The sequence below is a fragment of the Nematolebias whitei genome, chromosome 22 (assembly GCF_014905685.2).
Source record: "Nematolebias whitei isolate Nwh7 chromosome 22, NemWhi1, whole genome shotgun sequence".
Taxonomy (NCBI): Eukaryota; Metazoa; Chordata; class Actinopteri; order Cyprinodontiformes; family Rivulidae; genus Nematolebias; species Nematolebias whitei.
This window is the reverse complement of record NC_056519.1, coordinates 9,795,095-9,816,340: the sequence shown is the minus strand read 5'-3', so window position 1 is coordinate 9,816,340 and position 21,246 is coordinate 9,795,095. Positions and strand designations below refer to the sequence as shown.

At 38.3% G+C, this 21,246-nt stretch overlaps 1 protein-coding gene across 1 annotated transcript in view; it reads right to left on the bottom strand.

The window, feature by feature from the left end:
* Positions 1-1,814: 1,814 nt before the first annotated feature.
* Positions 1,815-21,246, bottom strand: part of ccdc146 (coiled-coil domain containing 146) — a 46,663-nt gene continuing 27,231 nt past the window's right edge. Inside the window, 6 exon segments of the mRNA XM_037696161.1 lie at positions 1,815-1,858; positions 1,940-2,141; positions 6,114-6,236; positions 9,305-9,430; positions 11,677-11,814; positions 11,898-12,008. Coding sequence (XP_037552089.1) covers positions 1,815-1,858; positions 1,940-2,141; positions 6,114-6,236; positions 9,305-9,430; positions 11,677-11,814; positions 11,898-12,008 — 744 coding nt within the window.

Genomic DNA, 21,246 nt, shown 5'->3' with positions numbered 1-21,246 from the left:
AGCACAGTAGTCCCTTAGCATCCAATGCTTCAACAACATCATTAAAACCTTCAACGAAACGGCCTCTATTCTCTATTCTATTCTCTAAAATCAAAAGTAGCATCAGTATGGACAGAGACTGTTAGTGACAAATTGCAAGAGAGTTTGCAGAATGTCTAGAAACACTTGTGGTTCTCACTTTCCTTGCGTGACTTGCAGGACCTCGCTTTTGTGCCACTGGATCTTTGAACAGGTTTGAACAATTTTCATATCAAAATTTCTCTCAAAATAGTCACTGGTGTATTGAACTCGTCTCAGTCCATTCTCAATGTGGTATTCAGTTAGATTCCAAGTGAAAATTTGAGTATTCTCTTGCAATTTTGTGTCTCCTACCAGTCCTGAACTGAGACAGCCCATTAAAATGCTACAAAACTATTCTGACCACTGTTTGCTACAGGTAACTGAAATACCACATTATCCAATAAATAAATGGAACTATCCCTTGAACCTTAGAGCCCTGAGACGAATTGAGACACATCAGCCCTCAGTGAAGTCGTAAATGGCATGAAAATCTCGAACATTAAGAATGTCAGCTGCCATATTCTTGTGACATACCCATCAGAGATTGACTGAACTCACAGAATAATCCGTCGCCACACAAGCCAAGTCATATTTAACAAAGAATACACTCGCTGTAGTTTTTGCACGATTGTTTTTTATTCCCAACATCAAAATGATTTCTCATTTTGTTTAGAGTAAACAAATGGTTCATTCTCCCTCCGTCTGCCTCCCCCACCCTCGGTTATGCAGTCAGTGTTATGTAGCAAGCGAACAGTGAGGGGCCGAGTTAATCTGACAGCTTTCAGCATGACTTTGCAATGGATGATCACACGCGCACATCATATCGCTGGGTTACCTCTTTAAAAGTTGACTCACGCAGCAAGCAGCACCAGCCAGGTCTATCTCGGTGCGCACCAGCCTTTCCACAACTGTTTTTACACTTTTGTTTTTGATCTACAGCATTTCTTTTAACCGCTTATTGAAAAATGTTTAGCAAGCTTTGCTGTATCCTCATTATTTTCAGTTGTTTTACTGCTTATTTCTTTTAAGGTATTTATGAAAACGTTCTTTTTATTTTTTTTAGTCGCTTTGCGCATTACATTTTGTGTTTTAAAAACTCTCCGAGGCAGGCTCCGTGGCATATCTTAAGGAGCTTCAAAGGGAACTGACTTTGTTTTTGGTCACAAGTAACCAACTCTGAACTCTCCAGTCAATTTACAAACCTTCTTTCATCCTGCTTTTTTACTTCGACTCTCCTCTGCCGCCTTCTCTCGCTGCTATCCGCCTCATTTAATATCCCCTTTCTCTTTGTCATTCTCTATGCTCTTTCAGTGCTCAAGCTTTTTCTCCAGATTTATCATTTCAAGCATAATGCAGGCGCCCCTATCCTTGCACAAAACCTAAAACCCAAGGCGCTTTATTCAAAGATTATGCCCGTGAAGGGCAAAAACAACAAGGCTGAAAAATGTGTAGGAATATTCAAAGCGTCCCTGAAAAATGAGTTTGTTTTTGAGGGAAAGGAAGTTCAAACAGTTGGGATTTGTTGCTGGGTACTGAATTTAATACAAACCCCTACCAGCCAGCATTATGTAACACATTTCCCACTGAATCTGTCATCTTCTGTCAATTAAGGTACTAAGTGGTACTGGAAGCTGAGCATAAACACTGTCAGTAAATTTATATTAAAAAAAAGAAACTACAACCAGATGCAGATCAAATGACTAAACTGTGAAGACTCAAAAGTCAAGAGGATTAAGCATTTGTTAGACTGTAGTTTATGCAATATACCCTTCAATTTCTCCTTTTTGGAATGTTAGTACTAGTAAAGTAAATGGATATGTTTCATCATGTATAAAAAAGAAGTCTTTAGATTTATATATTTTTGCAATAATCTGCATACGTGTGATGTTTATTGCATCTCCAAGGGTTTGCGTGTTGGTGTGTCTCACGTCGGCTCCTGGTTAGTACGGCTTAAAGGGGGCGTAAGCGCCGAAGGGTTTGGGCAGAGGAAGACCGCCGTTCTGGGGGATGTATGCGTTGGGACGGGCTTCAGCAGTGGTGTACACTCCATTTGGCAACAGTCTCCATTTATCCTCAGCAAGCTGCACACACACACATCAGAAGCGGTTTTTAATATTTAATTTAAGCGTGCATGACCTTGAGTGAAATACTTGAATTTTAACTTTCCAGAAACGTAATCAAGTAAATGGAATAATCAACAATGCAATTCAATTTTTATAAGAGCTAAAGACAAACACAAGGGCACCAGCAAAAATCAGTGTATGAGCTGAAAGTAAAGCTGGGCAAAATGAAGATAACCGTGATGTTCTGTCAAGGGATGAATGCAGGATTTTGTGTTTAAGGTAAGGAGCCAAAGAAGTTAACATCTTGACCAACTTAAGGCTCCTGATAAGTTTCTTGAAATAACACGAGAAACAGTCAAGAAACTGAGGAAGACGCAAAACAATTACAAACAACAAAAATACACAAAACAACCACAAAGAGAGACAAAACATCTACAAAGAGTGAAGGAAAAAACAACTAAAATCTAAATAAAGAGAAATAAATTAGTACAAATCAGGTCGAAGAGAATACCGAAACAACAAAAACGAGAAGGGGTTCTCTGCAGACCAAAAGTGGGTATTTCTGGAGAATAGGCGTTTGTAGGGAGCAAACACTGATTGGCTAACTGTATTTTCTGGCTCTTTAGGTAAGTTACATCAGCTCTTTTTTTAAAACTGAAGGTTTCTAAGAAACAGCGTTATATCTGCTGTCAAACACAAGAAGATTCTCTTTTGTTGGGTTGTAGGCTGCACCTGACACAGGTTGGCTTGAGTGTGTTCTGGGTACAATGAAATATGAAGCATCTGAAGCGAAACCTGCTCCCATTTGTCAAAAAGTCTGGTCTCAATTAAAGATCATGAGTCATGTGACAAGATAATGGCCCAAAACAAATGCTAAAACCAAAATTTGCTCTTTAGAAGTGTCTTCTATGAGATCTGATCTATGAAAGGAGCTGAGACATGGAGTAGGGTTGACCTTTAAAATGTGAGACAGCTGAGGAAGTTAACCAGTAAACAGAAATACCTGCTCCAGTTGCAGAAATCTTACAGAAACTGATAATCACTCATCTGCAGTGACTGCAGGTTGAACAAGAAAATGTGAAGTTAAAGGAAACATCCTTTGTCCCAAGGCCAGTTTAAGTATCATTAATATTTTGGTTACTTTATTTTTCTTTATGAATCTATTGTAACTATTTCCACATTTTTCAACAACCAAAATGGATTTTGTTTTTTAATGTAATGGCTAGGTATTCAAAAACAAACATTTAGCCCTCCCCACTACCCATTTATGTTGCTCTTATTTTGAAATGTAACCGGAAGTTCTGTGTTAAGAGAGGTGGAAAGAGAAGTTATGGAGACGCCACTAATGTTGAACCGGTTAACACCATAGACATAATATGCCTGTGGTTAACACAATCTGCCAATAACGCCTTGTTTTTAAACATAATATGTCTGTGGTTAACATAAACGGCTTGTTTTTTTGGTTCAGCCTTTTTTTTTGTCCAATCAGATGTGCCCCCCGGCACGCCTCGTCCAATAAGATGTGGCCCTCCAGATACGCCTTCCGAATTTGTCTGCAGAGATACCGACTTGACAAAAACTAAAGAAAATACACAAAAACAACAGCAAAGTGAGACTTGAATGACTTTACAAATGTATAAAATGGTCAAATAATTAACTAAAGACTAAGACCAAAACCAGACCAACTAAAGACAACTACAGAAAAACTATAAAACTATATACCAGGGCTATTCAACTAGTAGCCCAGGGGCCAAATCAGACCCACAGATGAACTCAATTCAGCCCACCAGTGGGTTCATTTTTAAATAAAACTAGATTTTAAACAACAAAACAAACTTAATGACAATAACTGCTGGATGTCTGACCCTTGAGCTCTTGACTTTCAGTAACTGTGGTCCCCTTAGTGATGTGGTTGAATAACCCTGTATATATTGTAGGAGTTGAATAGACTAGTCGATTCTAGGACATCTCGCGAGGTTTTAAATTTCACGTCAATCAGTCAGAGTCAGTGATTGTGTCACGTGATCAGCTCCGGGGCGCTTGCTAGAAACTGGATTATTTCAAGCGAATGGAAGGCGAGGAACAGGCCAAGTCTTGCCAAGCAGGTAAAAATTCATCAACAGTGTGGAATTATTTCACTAAAGATGACTCTTACGGTTCAACCACCCGCTCCACTACCGCCTGCCCCGCTGTTTCTATTTAATCCAGTAAATAACATTAAAATCAAAACAGGGACGCACCACCGCCAGTGGATAATCCACCACTGCGAACCGGTGGTGGTGGATTCTCCAGCAGTGGTGGATTCCACTACCGCCGGTGGAGAATACACCACCACCGTGTACCGTGCGCAGTGGTGGATTGCTCTCTCCAAGAATCCACCACAGTGGTGGTAAGCGATGCACGCCGGTGGTGGTGGATTCTCCACCGGTAAATCGTCAGATAGTTTTTGTTTTTATTTTATTCAATCCACTAAATAAAATAAACATAAAAACAGGGGGGGGGGGGGCACACCACCACCAGTGGACCACCACCGCAATGGTTTATTTTATTTAGTAGATTAAATAAAAAACTAACTTTTGCAGCTTAATAATAGTTTTGGTTTTCCTGTGACTTATTTGCAGTATGATAAATGCTAAATATACACTTCCAATGTTTTTTTTGTTGTAAATAATAAATGACATTTTTTTGTGAACAGCGTCTTGAGTTCCTATAACGTCACGTCGACTAGTCGATGTCAAGTCGACTTTTATCATGTTGAAGTCGACTTTAAAAAATATGTAGCCATTCAACTCCTAATATATTGTAGTGACATTTCGACTGAAACAGAAACTAAATATCTGGAATAAAGAAAAAAAAAACATTAAAAGAGAAAACACTGGGAGTGTTCATCTACCTGACTGATAGACTAGGGCACATAAATATGAGGTACTAGTTTACTTCAGTACATTATCTGAGCTCAGAAGCTGCACGGCACGTTGTGTTTCTTCAGTATTTTCTTTCAGGCCTCAAAGAACTGCAGCTTCTGGGATTCAGTGCTCATGAGCAATTAGAGCAGTTGTAAAATGGCTTCAAAAAAGCAGTGAACATAGTTGGGTAGATCTATTAAAAAAATACATGTTTGCATTTAAATCTCTACCCAGATTAGATTTAATATTTTAAGATCTGAGTCAAAGCTGTGACTGATTCTTTTATTGATGCGACTAAACCAGACCGATCCCAGCATTTGTATATAAACTGTGTGCAAGAAATGCGAGCACGTCACTTCAGCTTGGGTACATTTTAACTGTGGAAGGGAGTGCTTTTTTTCTTCTTCTTCGACTTTAATAAAGTCGAACAAACAGTCTACAGAACACAGACAGTAGTGGGCAGGATTGATTTGAACCCAACATGGGTGATGGATCAATGCGTAATCACTGTGGACTCCTGTGGAGGAAAGAAAATCAAGATCAATTGTGTACATTTCCTTGTGACTCGTTCTGTGACTTCCACCCCACAGCAGCATGCAAATGAGCCATGGCTAAATCTCACTGAGGCTTTAAAAGATGGCTGTTCGCTTGTGGACAGTTTAATCTACTGGCGTCTGATCTAAGGAGTATGCAGAAAAGGACGACAAATGGCTTTGAGAATAAAACCGAAACGGCCAATAAACAGACGGGAATAAACAGTATCTGGAGTATCAGCAGGTAACGAAAATAAATCCGTAAAGACTTTCTCCCACTTTTTTTTGTTTTGTTTTAGCCTTATGCTTTCAGATTGTTCTTATTGTTGTGAACCAGTGACTGGAAGTGGAAAAATGCTGTAGGAAAATGTATTTTTGCACATCTGACTCTCCTGTCTTCATTTGCATGTGTTGAAAATGGTTCCTGAATTCCTGACTCTAGATTGCCACCTCAACATCGTGTTTACTGCAACGCTCAGCCTTTCTGTGTTCTTGTGTTGCCCCTCAGCTTCATTTAATTTCTGACTAGTGATCTCTGTGTGTTTGTTTACCCTCTGCCTCTCCTCTTTGTTCCTCTGTCTTCTCTTCTTGTCCCGAAGCATCCTCCTCCGCTCCTCTTCTATCTCAGGAAAAGGCGTCAGGCCCTGTTCCAGCCGCTGTTGGCATCTGTCCATCTGGAAATACAAAAGCGTGCAAGAAACCATTCACTTTGTATTCCTTTCACTCCGTCCACACGGCACTCTCACAGCTTGATTCAGTTCGGACTGCACCCCAAAAACAGACGGCCGCATGAGTGGCGGGATGTTGGCAAAGTTGCGCCTCCCCATTTTTCCATCTCTAGTTTACGTGCTGCAGTAAAACATCAGCTGTGGGGATTCTGCATGTTATTAACACAAATCTCTTAAAATATGAAGAGTTGATGTGAGGAATCCAGAATTTTTTTTATAGCGACAAATAAAGATTGTGGTCAAATTAATGTCAGTTTTTACAAATGTTGATTTTTTTTCTTCTTTTGAAAAGCTTTGGCGCTTCATCTTCTTGATTTACAGCTCACTTGTTCAATAAACATGATAATACGTTATGGTTGTGATTTGATGAAAGTGTGAGTTACTGAGGGCCTGTTCATACCTGTACATAAATATCTGTTTCAGGTGATTTGACTGCAAGACATCAGATCTGATGGACAGCAGTCACACCTGGCCCATTAATATCCAGGATCCCCTCGCTACTTTGCAGTTCGTTTTTCGTGGACTCGCTCCATCGCTGTTTTTCAAAATAAGATTGGACATGACACACAACTGGTTGATTGATGGATGAGCCGCATGATCGGCATGGAATTTTTATTTAAAATAAGTGATTTTAAATTATTTAGCACCTGCTGCACCTTTGTGCAGCCCACAATGCAGGATAAGCTTCATCCTGCAGCTGATCAGCTGTACTCTGTGCAGAGCGTAGAAGTGGGCGTGGCCAAGAGCGTTTGCAGGTGGTAAATGGTAAATGGACTGTACTTATATAGCGCGTTTCTATCTTATTTCAAGACACTCAAAGTGCTTTACACTACAATCTGTGTCCTCATTTACCCATTCATACAGCACTCTACTAGATCTCTACAAAGCTGATTGAACAAATCATTCTAAAGAGACTAATCAGAGCTTTAGATCACATTCATACACTGATGGGACACACATCAGAGGCTATGAGGGGTTCAGTGTCTTGCCCAGGGACACTTTGACATGTGACTACTGGTGAATTCGAACCCCCAACTCTTGCATTGGAGGAGGCTGCTCTAGCCACTCAGCCACAGCCCCTCCAGCCAGCTGACAGCAGCCGAGGCAGATAGAGGGAAATCATGACATTGTACTCTTTTAGTGCTTTAGAGTTTAGAAACATTGTTTAGAATATTGCAATAGTGTGGGAAAGGGGTTAAAATGTCTTTATATATATATTGCGGGGCTTCAGGGTACAGATCCCCCATGATAAACGAGGGACTACTGTATATCCTGTCAGCTATTCTTTTACAAAGTGCCACTATGTATGTCACATCATTAGAGGAATATAATGCAACCAGTGGTGTAGTCTACGTGATACTCGGGCATCCGGAGTGTACCCACTAGAAAAGCTTAATAATTTCAGTATACCCACTTAAAAGTGCCCGATAATACATGACATATCATTAGGCACATGTCATTGATATGTTAAACGGCAGTTAAAGGCTTCCGTATCCATTGGTATGCAGCACTTTGCTTTGTTACTGTTTTTTAAATTCTATAACATGTTTTTAATACAAAGCCAACTGTTGTACAAAGTTTGTTGTTCATTTATTCAAATATAAGCATCAGAGAAATTTGGAAATGTTCAATATGCTTAAAAATCAAAATAAATGGACGATTACATTGTACTAACCAGTGTACTTTGGTTTCTAAGCACAGTATACCCACTACAAAAATGTAGACTACACCACTGAATGCAACATAAACAATAAAAAATATATATATCGTGAGAGCTTCAACAGTTTATTAAACCTATTAGCAGAAAACAAAACTAAAAGCTGTATCTTTTAAATATTACCAAAGATTGCTGTTTAATTATCTTTAATCAAGTACCAGAGTAGACTTATTTGTTTTTTTTTGCTTCGAGACATGAACTCTACTCATGTGGAATCATGGCAGTTCAGTCCTACATTGAGGCTCTGGACGGTTTGTGTTCAGACTACCAAATACACTGAGTGGATATATAATCGATGCACATTGAGGCCGTTCGGACCTGTATTTAGTGCTAACTGAATGCAATCCTGTCACTAAGAATATTTCTGAGGACCATGTGTGAACACGACTTCAACAGTAAACAAATCGTTGACTAACTTGACAGAATCTTATATCCTAGGATTCAATTTACATATAAAATGCAACGTTTTGACATAAATTACGTTTTTATGGTTATGTCAAAGGAGTCTAGCAATAAGAACTCTTCAAAGACCATTTGCACTTTAACCAACTCAATAAAAAAAACTTTAAAATATTTTAACTTCTTTGTTCTGGTTGTAAAAGACATGACTATAACATTCTCACCTTTCTTAACAATCGGTCTTTGTCTGGCAACAGGCAGCTCTTAGCACCAGTACGGACCAAAACCACTTTAGCTGTGGCTCAACTGCTAACAACAGACCTCCTCCTGGTTGCTATGGTTACAGAGGTCACTAAAAAGATAACTGTTAGCCTGACCTCTCCCTTTTTTCTTCAGATTGAATTATGAATAAATGGATAAAGGAAAATTTAATCAATTATTTTTATTTTTTGGTTATCAAGCAACCCGTTCACATATAAGTCAGACTTTCTCTAGAAATAAACTGACTGCTTGCTGCGGCGATGCCCGAGCGCTCAGCACAGTAGCTAAATATTAATTCAAATTCCCCGATGCTCCCACTTACTGTGCTCCCCATTCATTTCTCTGCCCTTTTTTTATTTATTTTTTTTACTAGAACTGTTTAAATTTTATAAACCCCTTGAAGCTGTGTTTTTTCTTTCCCCGAGTCTAAATGTGTTTTACTGTGCAAATAAGGCACATAAGCAGGTCTGAAGTGAAGAACAAGAAGCTTAGAAGACTGTTTGCTTTCTTCGATTGTGGTTAGTGGAGAGTAACAGGAATAATGAGAGAGGCAGTGGGAGACTGTGGGGTGAATGTGCAAACGGGAGAACAGTGTGGTGAACTTGGGGCAATCCGAATGACTGTGATCCTGTCTGACCTGAAACTCTTTCTCTTTAATCTGTTGCTGCTGAGACAAAGCAGCTGCTTGCTTCACGGAGAGTTCAGCAGAAACGGCCATGATGCGGTAGTTTGTGTTGAATATGTTGGCTCGGACCTTGTTCAGCTGGAAGGAAACACAAACGTATGCACAGATTAGGCTCTATTTGCACCCAGATAAAGACCAGAAATACAAGCTTTCAAGTACTTATTCGGTTCATTTTTATTTGTGCCAGCTTTTGCTGCAGACGAACGCAGCTCAGTGCATTATTGATGCAATTTCTCTGTACTTGTGCAGTTTTATTTGTCCTTTTACAATACGATGTTTAAACTTACAATTTTAGGCTTCTTTGTACTTTTGTTTGTTTTTAAGATATACGTTTCCCAAATATTTTTTTATGAATTCTGTTAAATCAACTTTTAGGGATGCACGATATTGGATTTTTGGCCGATATCCGATATGCCGATATGTTATTTGGCCGATAACCGATACCACTACCAATATTTTTCCCCCTAGACCTACTTACAGGGATTCCATGGATTTCTCTGCTGTGGAATTAAAATACATTATTCTGCATGGTCTTTGTCAATATGGCCTGCTACCAAATGCAGATACCAAAAAGGGAGCTGAAAATGATGCAACACTATAAATTATATATTATATATTACAGCACATTGGAGAGTAATTTTGATGGAATGGCCTATTTCCGATATTTAACTTTATCCCTAATATAGGCCAATACCGATACCATGCTGATAATATCATGCATCCCAATAAATTTTAGAATGGTGCCTCATTATTTGCAGCTTATTTGCTCTAGTTAATATGTGTTTGAGTTAAAGTAGCTCACTGGGCTGCGACTGCTGGCCACTAATGGAGGACAGCATTTGTGAGGGGGTTTCCAAAATGTCTCCAAAAGCTAACAGGGGTTCTTATTGTCTTCATGTGAGCTGTAGATGCTTGTTGCTTTAATTTTAAAATTATATATATATAAAAAAAAATGTCAGCAATAACGTTTCTCTCAAAATAACCAGTTTTAATACTCATTTCAAATTTTGTGAGCTGCACTGGAGCTCTCCTATGACAGAAAGCGCACAACGATTCAAACCTGAATGTACAATGTTAAAAACCACACTTATATTAAATAATGACAATTTAAAAACAGGCCAACATCTGCCTATCTTCATTTCTAAAGTGTACTCTAGTAGAATAAATCAAATGTGGGGCAGCTGCCAAGGTGCGTTCAAAGCAGGCGGAGGTGGGTACATTGTGTGAATGTGGACAACAAAATAATGTGCACAACCTAGAATAGCATGTTGCAAACACTGATTTTGAAAAAGTGCCCAGCCCGGTGGATGCTGGATTCAGACTAAGATGATTACACTTAAAGGACTGATTTGAGTGCTTTGAATTAAGGTGCTATGGAGTTGTTACCATTAATCAATTTCTTACCTGCAGTACAAATTCACTCATAGCATGATCATGTTGGAATATAAGAAAGCGCTAGGACCAAGGTCAAAAAGGACTTTTGATTTTTTAAACAACTATCAGAATTTCATAGTGGTTTAATAATAAATCTTAGACCTGTTTTTTTTTCTCCTTTTTTTTTACAGTGTAGGTTTCATGTAGACTATAGCTGAAAATGGACCACTTCATTGTTAACAGCCATACATTTCTATGTAAATACAGTGACCCCTCACCTATTGCGGGGGTTACGTTCCAGAGACCCCCACGGTTGGTGAAAATCCGCCAAGTAGCGGCGTTATATTTATTTTATTATTTGTATACATATTTAAGACTTTATAAACTCTTCCCACTCTTATTAACCTTTCCCACTCTCATAAACACTTGAGTGTTTCCCCTACCATTACACAAGTAGGGCACCCCGAACCGTCAACAGAATTGAGTGCCCCGCCTACCGAACTGACGTAACGCTAAGCTAGCAGCACGCAATACAGGTGCGCTAGCTAAAAAGCTAAAGGCAGGCCGCTTCCCTCATGCTGACTCCACCCCCCACCCCCCACTTTGAAAACCTCAATGTATCTGTCTAGATGTTACAGCCAAAAGTCCTTCTTTTAACTCTAGTTTTTGCTTTTGTTGAGTTATTAAATCTAAGATAGCTACAGATAACAAAAGAGGAGAGAAAGTGAATTAGTCCTTAACTCAGTGTGACTAATCTAAATGCTCCTCACATGAAATGCACATCCCCTTCAAATGATTTATCAGTGTGTTTGAGGAAGAGACAGAAAAAGAAAAGTCTAGACTTTAAATTAAAGTGTAATTAATGTTTCTGAATCTGTGTGTAGACTCTACAGTGAGGCAGTGCGCTCTGATCTGATCTGTGCGGAGACGATCTAAGCCTCCTGATCTACCTTCTTTGCCAGAGTTAGGCTATCCTGCCTGCAGTTCTCCACCTGCTCCCCGAGCGGCTTCGACAGCCGGGTCACCTGCTCCACCAGGAGTTGTTTTTCCAGCGTCTGCCTCTCGCGCTTGGCTAGATTCACCTCTAGCTGCACAAACACAAGGACAAAGAGGCTGTAGACTTGCAAACAGACTTTCAAATTCATATGATGACGTTGCTGTTTTTGAGTACCTGCTCCACTTTCTTGATGAGCTCTGCAGTTGATGGATCTTCGCCTTTTAGCTCCTTGTAGCCAACTGTTCGGTTCAGACTTTCCAGGGTCTTGTTCCTGGCTTCTGACAACTGTAAAAAGTAAAAAAAAAAAAAAAAAACTACAGGAATTGCATTTCCTCCAAAAATGCAGTGTGAATGCTTATTGCAGAAGAACTTGCTGAGAAACAGCTGAAATTAGATTAAAAAAACATGCTGAAATGTATCTGAAATGAAAGAACAAGCCTAAATTAACAGAAGAAAGCAGAAAGAGCACATATTTGCTGAATTAGGTTTAAATAGGCAGAAATTAGCACAAAAATTGGGAAATAAGCTAAAACAGCTAAAATGAGCAAAAAAATAGCTGAAAAGTAGCTGAAAAGGCAGAAAGAAGCTTAAACTACCAGAAGGAAGCAGAAAGAGCTGACGAGCCAAAAAATGTGGAATTAACTGAAAAAGCTGAATTTAAAAACAGCTAAATAGTAGCTGAAATAGCAGAAAAACTGAAACTAGCATAATTAAGCTGAAGCGAGTATAAATGGACTGTACTGTACTTATATAGTGCCTTTCTATCTTATTGAGATACTCAAAGCTCTTTACATTACAATCTGTATCCTCATTTACCCATTCATACAGCACTCTACTTGATCTCTATAAAGCTAATTGAACAAATCATTCTAAAGAGACTAATCAGTGCTTTATCACATTCATACACCAATGGGACACACATCGGAGGCAACTAGGGGTTCAGCGTCTTGCCCAGGGACACTTCGGCATGTGGCTGCTGGTGGATTCGAACCCCCAACTCTTGCATTGGAGGACAACTGCTCTAACCACTCAGCCACAGCCGCCCCAAGTATAGCAAGCTGAAATGATCAGAAAGAAGTTCATTACGCTGAAAGAAGCAGAAATTACCATGGATAAACTTGAATTTATGTAAAAACAGCTGAAATTAGCTAAAAATGATAAAAGCTAGCAGAACAGTTAGAACAAGCTTAATTAGCAGAATAAAGCAGAACAAACACATCTGCACATTTATGCTGAAAGAAGCCAAAATGAGCACAAAAAGTGGAAATTATCAGAAATTTTTTTTAAATTAGCAACAACCCCCCCCCCCAAAAAAAACATCTGAAAAGTAGCTTAAAAAAAAAGCAGAAAGACGTTTAAATTACCAGAAGGAAGTAGAGAGCAAATTTTTGCTCAATTAAGCTGAAAAAGTTTGAAATGAGTGCAAAAATGTGGAATTAGCCTAAAAAGCTAAAATTAGCATAACAATGGCAGAAAAAGCTGAAACTTGCAGAAATACGATGAAATTAGCAAAAATAAATTAGAAGACGCACAAAAATATTGTAGTTAGCAGAAATAATCTAAAAGGAACACAAAACAGCTGAAATTAGCTGAAGGTAGCAGGAATTATTTTTTTTTTAAATGTGCACAAGGAAGCTAAAAGAAGGTGAACCAGAATAAAATGTGAAAGGAGCAGTAAAAGGTTGTAAACACATCTAAAGATTTGAAGGATGTAAAACGAGCTCATTTAATTTCCTATGAGGAAAAAAAAGTGTCAGAAAAGGCATAGACTATGACTTTTAGTATTGGTGCATCTTTAGCACCAATAGCACCCTTCTCCTGAATGCGTTGAACGTTTTGATTTATGGTTTGTTGAAATAGCATGAAAATTGTGGAACGAGAAAAATGCCAAAATACGTATGAGAGAAAAATGGATCACAATAGTGTGAATGCTTCGTAAACATTCACACAATAAACAAACAAATAAACCTAAAAAATCTGACACAAAAGAGGCTACTCAACATGTATAAAGAGTGCCTATAAAGGCCAGCAGAAGCAAAAAATGTTTACTGCCACTGACGTAGTAAAAGTATTTTATGCGCAAGACAAAAATTCACAAAATGAATAAATAATCTAAAAGTGCAGAGTAAGAGCAAGAATCTAGACTAACTGAGTTTTATCCTCTGGGTATTTGTGATACTTAGTGCGCTGGGATTAAAAAGCAAAAAAAAAAAAAAAGCCTCTTTCTTTGCTAAATGTTGTGCCTAGATGAGAGATGCTTCCCACTAGGAGATAAGTCGCTGGGAAAGTGTGATAAGAGGCAGTGAACTTTAAAATAGCTAGGAGGATCCCTCAAAGGGACTTCTTTTTGGGTTCCTGACATCCCTTTAGACAGCAGAAACAAAAAAGGATGCAAGGATATATGAGAAAACACTAAAAAAACTAATCAAAAGCCCGAAGAAAGACACAAAAGTGAGCATCGAGGCAGAGTTAGAGTTACAGATTCTGTCTTTCAATGCTTATTCCCAAACCGATGCAGTCAAGTAGTGCTGACTTGATGAACTGCATAAATGAAAAACAAGAAAAAAAACATTCAAATCTTCATGTAAAAATGGCGGCACGTTTTGCTTTTTTTCCCACAGTTACTTTTCAAGATCACGTCACAGACTAATTAACCTAAACAGCTTTGACGTTTTGGCTGCGTGATAAAAGATAAGATAAAATAAGTGTGTCATCGTTGTATGTTCCCATACAATGGCGAATTGTCCAGGTTTAATTTTCTATGAATAATCCACAAAAGAAGTCCGTCTAATGAAATGCAAATTATTCTCTCTCAAATGGTCCAAAGGCTCGTCAAGTGTTTCCTATGGCTTTATTAAAAAAACATAGATTTTTGGTGTTAATGAGTCACACGCTCTTGATTTATATTCACAGTGAAACTTGCAATTTAATGCGTCTAAAATAGGTATGAATAATTTGTTGTACAGTTCCACTGCAGAGCCAGCTGTCTCTGTGTCAGAGGCTACAAGTTGCAATTTGGTGCTAATTGATTTCATGTTGATGCAATAATCTAATTTTCTGTTTTTAGACCTTAAAACACCCACCAAAAGACAAACAGATGACATGAAGTGCTTTGGCTAACTCTGGTGCATTTTCTGTTTTGTGTTTTAATGTGTGGTGTCCTTTTTCAAATGACCAAATGAAGTAAACAAGAGGAAAACAAGCAGAAAAAAAGAGTAAATGGCAGAAAAATCATGTTCTAATGTTAAAAAAATATGTTCTAGTATGACACAGTGGAGCTATTTGTTAAAACTGAACTTATCTTAGTTTAGCAGGTGAATTTGTGAGAGGATTGTGCACATGAAATGTGACTTTTTTTTGTATAAAAGTTCAAAACAAGCTAATAAAACAACCAACCTAAAACGATCATGGCTACATTATAGAAAAATAAAGACAATCTGCATATAAACATACATGAACCTGAGATAATCAAACAGCCTGTAAGAAGGAAACAAGACAAAATAGAAGCAGAAGAGACCAGATGACTAACATTAGAAACTGAAGCCTGGAGAGATCTAAAAGAGAAACGTTAGGAAGTGGCGGTTTGACAGACAGCAGAAAATACAGAGGATTGAGCTGAAGAGAAGTAAAACAGGGTGTAGTTTGACTTAACAGGAACTGGTCTATAAAAAGACAGCTGCTCTCCATTTAACAACGCGGGCGCCACTCAATATTTATGTTGCTGTATCTAATGTATCTAGAACGACCGCGTGGAACCAACGATTCCCATTTTCACCTCCATTCATGAACGGAATTAATGAAGGTCACAATTTACACCCAGAAAGTACGGGAGGTCTGATTACAACAGACTCAGGTGATCAGTCAAGGTTTTAATAAAGCTGTTTGTTTTCACTCTGGTACTTTAGTCCAACGACGTGTGAATTAAAAAAAGAAAGAAGCTAACAGTAAAGTATGGAAGACGGAAGGTGACAAAATTAAATAAAAATTTAATAATTAAATCAGGAAATCAATAAATAAGCAATTAAATTATTAAATACGCAAATTATTTACTTCATGATTGATTGAATTATTAATTTTGTCACATTCCACTCTCGTGTATCAACATGAAACTATGTTAACTGTCAGTCTCACTCATCAAACTCAGTGGGCGGGATTAACGCTGAGCATGTGAAATCCATTGCTTCGGTCTGATGAAAAAAGGTTTAATCCAAATACACGTAAACACAATTATCACTTCCTAAAGTTTTTTCGGAATACATTTTCTGGCCTATCGATTATTGGTGGTCGATTTGTCTTTGCTTGCTGTGAGGAGCAGCCAATCAGGCGTCAGGGTTAGAGTTAGTCCCGCCCACTGAGTCTGACGAGTGAGGCTGACGGTTTACATTATCTGGGGGGCGGAAGGTGACAAAATTAAAAGAAAAAACAAATCATGAAATAAATATTTTAAAAGGTACATTTCATTATTTAATGGTGTTTTTAATAAGTTAATTGTATATTTAATGATTTAATTATGTATTTAGAAATTAAAAGATACATTTAATTGATTGTTATGTATGTATTATGTATTTATTTATTTCATTTTGTCACATTCCATCCTCCACAGAAAGCGATGATGCATTGAAAATGTGCCCAGTATTGATTAAAAACTGACAGAAAGCGTAAAGTAAAGGGAGCTAATAAAAGATGTGGGGAAAAAAGGCGAGAACAGGACAACAAAAGCTTGTTCTCAAAATTTTAAAGGAAAAATTATGCGACAAATCTGGCAAATAGATTCCTGATGAACATGCAAATGAAGGTTGCAGAATATGTGGTTATTAACTGAGTAACTGGAAATATTTTGCATACATTTCCATTTTTGAGAAGGCGATAAAATATTTTGGGGTCATCCCTGCTGAGTTAAAATGAAAGGTTGAAGTTTGCGTTACCGAAATAAGTTCTAGTTAACTGTGCTGCAGCTTTCTCACTCAACGCTCCAGTTTGAATCATGGTATATTTAAAACTCAACTATATTTGTAGTTACATTGCATATACAGGTCCTTCTCAAAAAATTAGCATATTGTGATAAAGGTGATTATGAAACAGCCATGTCTGTCTGAAAAATATTTCATGAACTACTGGATAATTTTTAACAAGACTTATAAAGTAATTATTGAATGTATATTTACAAGAAAATAACTATTGGAGCCAGCCCAATATAAGATTACTGTCACAGCCAGTCTGGGGGAAGCATGGTAGCTCAGTTGGTAGAGCTGTTGCCTCTTAGTGAAAAGGCCGCTGGATCGAATCCTATCCAGGAACCTTTCTGGGTGGAGTTTGTATGTTCTCTCCGTGCATGCATGGGTTTCCTCTGGATACTCCAGTTTCCTCCCACAAACAAAAAGCATGCATATTAGGCTGAGTGGCAACTCTAAATTGTTCCTAGGTGTGAGTGAGTGTGAATGTTTGTCTCGTTTGTCTCAATTTGTCTTTGTAATGGACTTGCCACCTGTCCAGGGTGTCTCCCGCCTCTTGCACAGTGACAGTACATGGGCACCAGTGACCCCGTGACCCGAAAATGAAAAAGTGGGTAAAGGTAATGGATGTATGGATGGACACCACAGCCAGCTGACTTTAGAAAACACAAAAAGGCTAAAACTCAGTAAAATGTGCAGACACGGAACTAAAATGTCATGTTTAAGTTCAATTTCAAGTAGGTTTATTGTCGTGCTCACCACATGTGGTACATGAAGTGGGACAGAATTATGTACACAGGGTCCCAGTTATATTCAACAATAGCAAAAATATAAAGTGTAAAAAGTAACAGTAAATAAGAATCTAAGATATACTCTAAGATATACGCTAAATGAACGCTAAATGGTACGTTAAAAGATCTAAGATATACGCTAAACACTAATAATGTAAAACAATACAGCGTCACAACAGCAACCCGAACATGAGTCTGGTGGGTGAGCAGATGGGGACAAATAAACACAGCAGCATGAAATAATTAGCAGCACGAGATCATCAGCATGGATAATCATCAAAACAAATAAGTCACATGTCACCAATTAAAGTGGCATTACAGTGATCTTTCTTTTTTTTCTTACAGTGATTATCCTGGTAAAGGATTTATGAGTCTAACAGCCTCAGGGTATAAGCTGTTCCTCAGTCTAGTGGTTCTATATTTAATGCTCCGCAACCTCCTGCCTGAGGGGAACGGGGCAAAAAGTGTGTGTGCTGGGTGAGCGGGGTCCTTCATGATGCAGGTGGCCCTCCTCCTGCATCTGGATGTATAGATGTGGCAGTAGCTGTGACATTTTGTGATTTTTCATGAAATTGAGGGTGATGTAATTTTCAAGGTTTGACCAAAATGACTGCCACTCCATCATTTCTCAACATAAGATGATCTTAGCCTAAAACTGGCATAGAAAGCAGCGGGAGATATGCATTTCTTCAAAGAATATTAAGCCTTTATTTCACTGTTTCAGAGCTTTAATTTTAATGAACTTCTTGAGTTCATCAAACCTCAGAAAAAGACAAGGATATGCCCAGTCCTGTTTTTTTTATGTCTGACTGATCTGTGCTCACCCGTAACCACTCACTTAAACACTCCATGATGGATGGCTTCTACAGTTTCAGTCGACCTCCTCTTCTCTTCAATCAATGTTTTTTTGCTCTTCCCTTGTAGCCTTTCATAACCACCCCATCCACCGACGTTTGTCTCTTTGTGTTCATTTGTCTCTGCGTCAGTGTCTCTGTTCTGCCTGCCTGCCTCTTTGTTTTCCTCATCTGACATTAACAAATCACAGGCATTATGTTTTTTTTGTTTCATGACTGCTGTAAAACACTGTAGATATGACAGCTTCCATGCGGCCTTCAAATTTGCATTTTATTTGCATAATTTCAGCTCAGTGGGTAGTTAACAAGATGGCTTAAAAAGCCACACAATAGATGTGCTGTTCAGCGGCGTTATCATAAAAATGAATAATGACCTTATTTATATACCACATCCCAAGATTAGGTTATAAAAAGCCTCATAATAAATATAGATAAAGTAGAAAAAGACAGATTAGTAAAGAAGAAAGGTCAGCAGAGTAAAACTGCATTGTATACAAGGTTGTGAAATGTTAATGACTAAAAACATGAGTAAAGGAGCTGAACTGAACTTTTCATAGGCCTCAATGTGATAGAAACGCTAACTACATATGAACAGATACGGTAAGACAGTCATCCAAGCCTCCCACCGAACTTTGAGTGTCACTTTAATACACGATTCACACTGACATGGAGTGGCTACAAATACTTTGTTGTGCCCCCAGGGAGGGGCACAAGTTCCCCCTCCCCGTTCTCTCCTCCACTCCTCATTTTATTGGTTCACTGTGACCTGTTTGGTAATTTCATAAGTCTGTTTTTTATTTTTTTACCTTTATTTATACAGGTAGTCTCATTGAGTCATGAGGACCCACACCCGATATGTACTGGGCAGCTATGTGAGCGCCGGGTTGTGACGAGGCTAAATGTTTTGGCAGCAGGAAGCTCGTTAGCCCGTCAAAAATGAAAAATTCATAAATTAGCTGCAGCATTGTATAAGCCGCAGGGTTCAAAGCCTGTGAAAAAAGTTGCAGCTTATAATCTGGAAATTACGGTATTTGAGCCGTTTTAAGATGTCAATCAACTTTGACCTTGGCTCCACTCAGATTAGCTGTTTGCTTAGCATTTAGGTTAGAATGAAATTGTATTTCTCTAAACTGAGACTATTCAAAAAGCTACCTACAACAAAACAAAAAAAAAATGTTTATAGCATTTCCACTGAATCTCACTTCAAAAGATATGAATCGTCACTTTCAGATGCTCCCACTCTGAGTGTAAAGTCACAATTCAATAGGGGTTTTCTCCATGGTTGTAAGTTTCAAGAGAGGGACAGTGTGGCTCACCACCAAAGGAACATTACAGACTGTCAGCAGCACCACCTTTTCTTAATCGCTCTCTATTAATGAACATTTTGTGTGTGTGTATATGCTTGTGATGCCTAGTAACTTTTTGTCACAGAAGTGGTTAGAGACAGCTCAACAACATTTAGTTGTCATCGAGACTGCAGAGATTTGTGCTGATGCATGTGCACCTGTATGAAATGTCGACGTGCCAGCCTTCAGAGTCGGACACGAACCTCTGTTTATTTTGCAGCAATTAAAATTCCTCAGAGTAATGAAAGCCTCCAAGTGTATTGAACTTCAATAATATAACAGATGGCTCAATCTATCTTTGTCAAAATTTCCCATCAAAGGGAGGAGGGGTCCATCTGCAATGAACAGATAAACTGGTCGCAGATGAATACAAACAGACAATATATATGATAAATCGACAGTAACGCAGTTGCATGGAGATTGAATTCGCATTGAGATTGAATTCACATAGAGACCGAATAGAGTTGGCAAGCTTCCCGCAAAACGAGAGAAATCCATGATTCATTTTATCTGCACTCGAAGGAGCTGGAATGCAGCACAGAAGAAAACTGAGGTTTAAAAAATGATTTGCTATTTAAACACTGAAAAAAGGCAGATAAATTGAACAAGGAGATAGATCCATGAATGATGACAAAAAACTAATACAAGGATGTAACAGTATTCTCCTGAAAGTTCGAGAAATGTTCAATGAAAAGGCTTCAATCATGCTAATTCATTGAGATCATTGGACTAAAGGACAACTGACAAGCCAAATATCACAGGTTTGGACTCAAATGCAGGCAGACAAAAGGCACTTGACATAAAATAAAACATTTATTTTAACAAAAAGAAAACAAAAGGCTGATGTGGCAGAAAATACACTGACAAAAACTGAGGAGCGCAGAAACGCAAGGAGCACAGGGACGGCCAGGACATTTGGTAGGAACCAAGCCAATGGGCCAACAATGAAATGGTGATCAGAAGTATAAATAGAGACTGAGGAAGTGTGGAAAGTGCCAGCACCTGAGTGATTGATAATTAATAACTGGTGGGAGTGATAACTGATTGAAACTGGTGAGGCTGAGTGAGGGTGAAAGGAATGAAAGACAAGGAACACGGGGGGCTGAAATCCAAACACAAGGAAACAAAAATACAAAATGCAAATCACAAGAAGAACAGAGACTAAAAGAAAACTCAAGGAACATAGTAAAGATACACATTGTGACACCAAACAGAAAATAAGTACAAACTCATTTCTGAAAAAAGTTGGGATGCTGCGTGAAATGTAAATAAAAACAGAATGCAACGTTTTGCAAATTTCACAAACCCATAACTTATTTAACAGTGGGACTTAGAAAACAAAGTGCATGTTTAAACTAAGAAATGGAATCATTAAAAAAAAAAAACATACATGCAACTGTATGGCAGCAACAAATCTCAAGAAAGTTGGGACAATGGAAACAAAAGCTGTAAAAGTAATAGAAGCGGGTATAAAAAGAGCATTTTAGAGAGGCTGAATCTCTTAGATGTATGGATGGGCAGAAGTTCACCTGTGCAGAAAACTGCAGCAAAAAAAAGTGCAAAAAATAAGTGTATATATA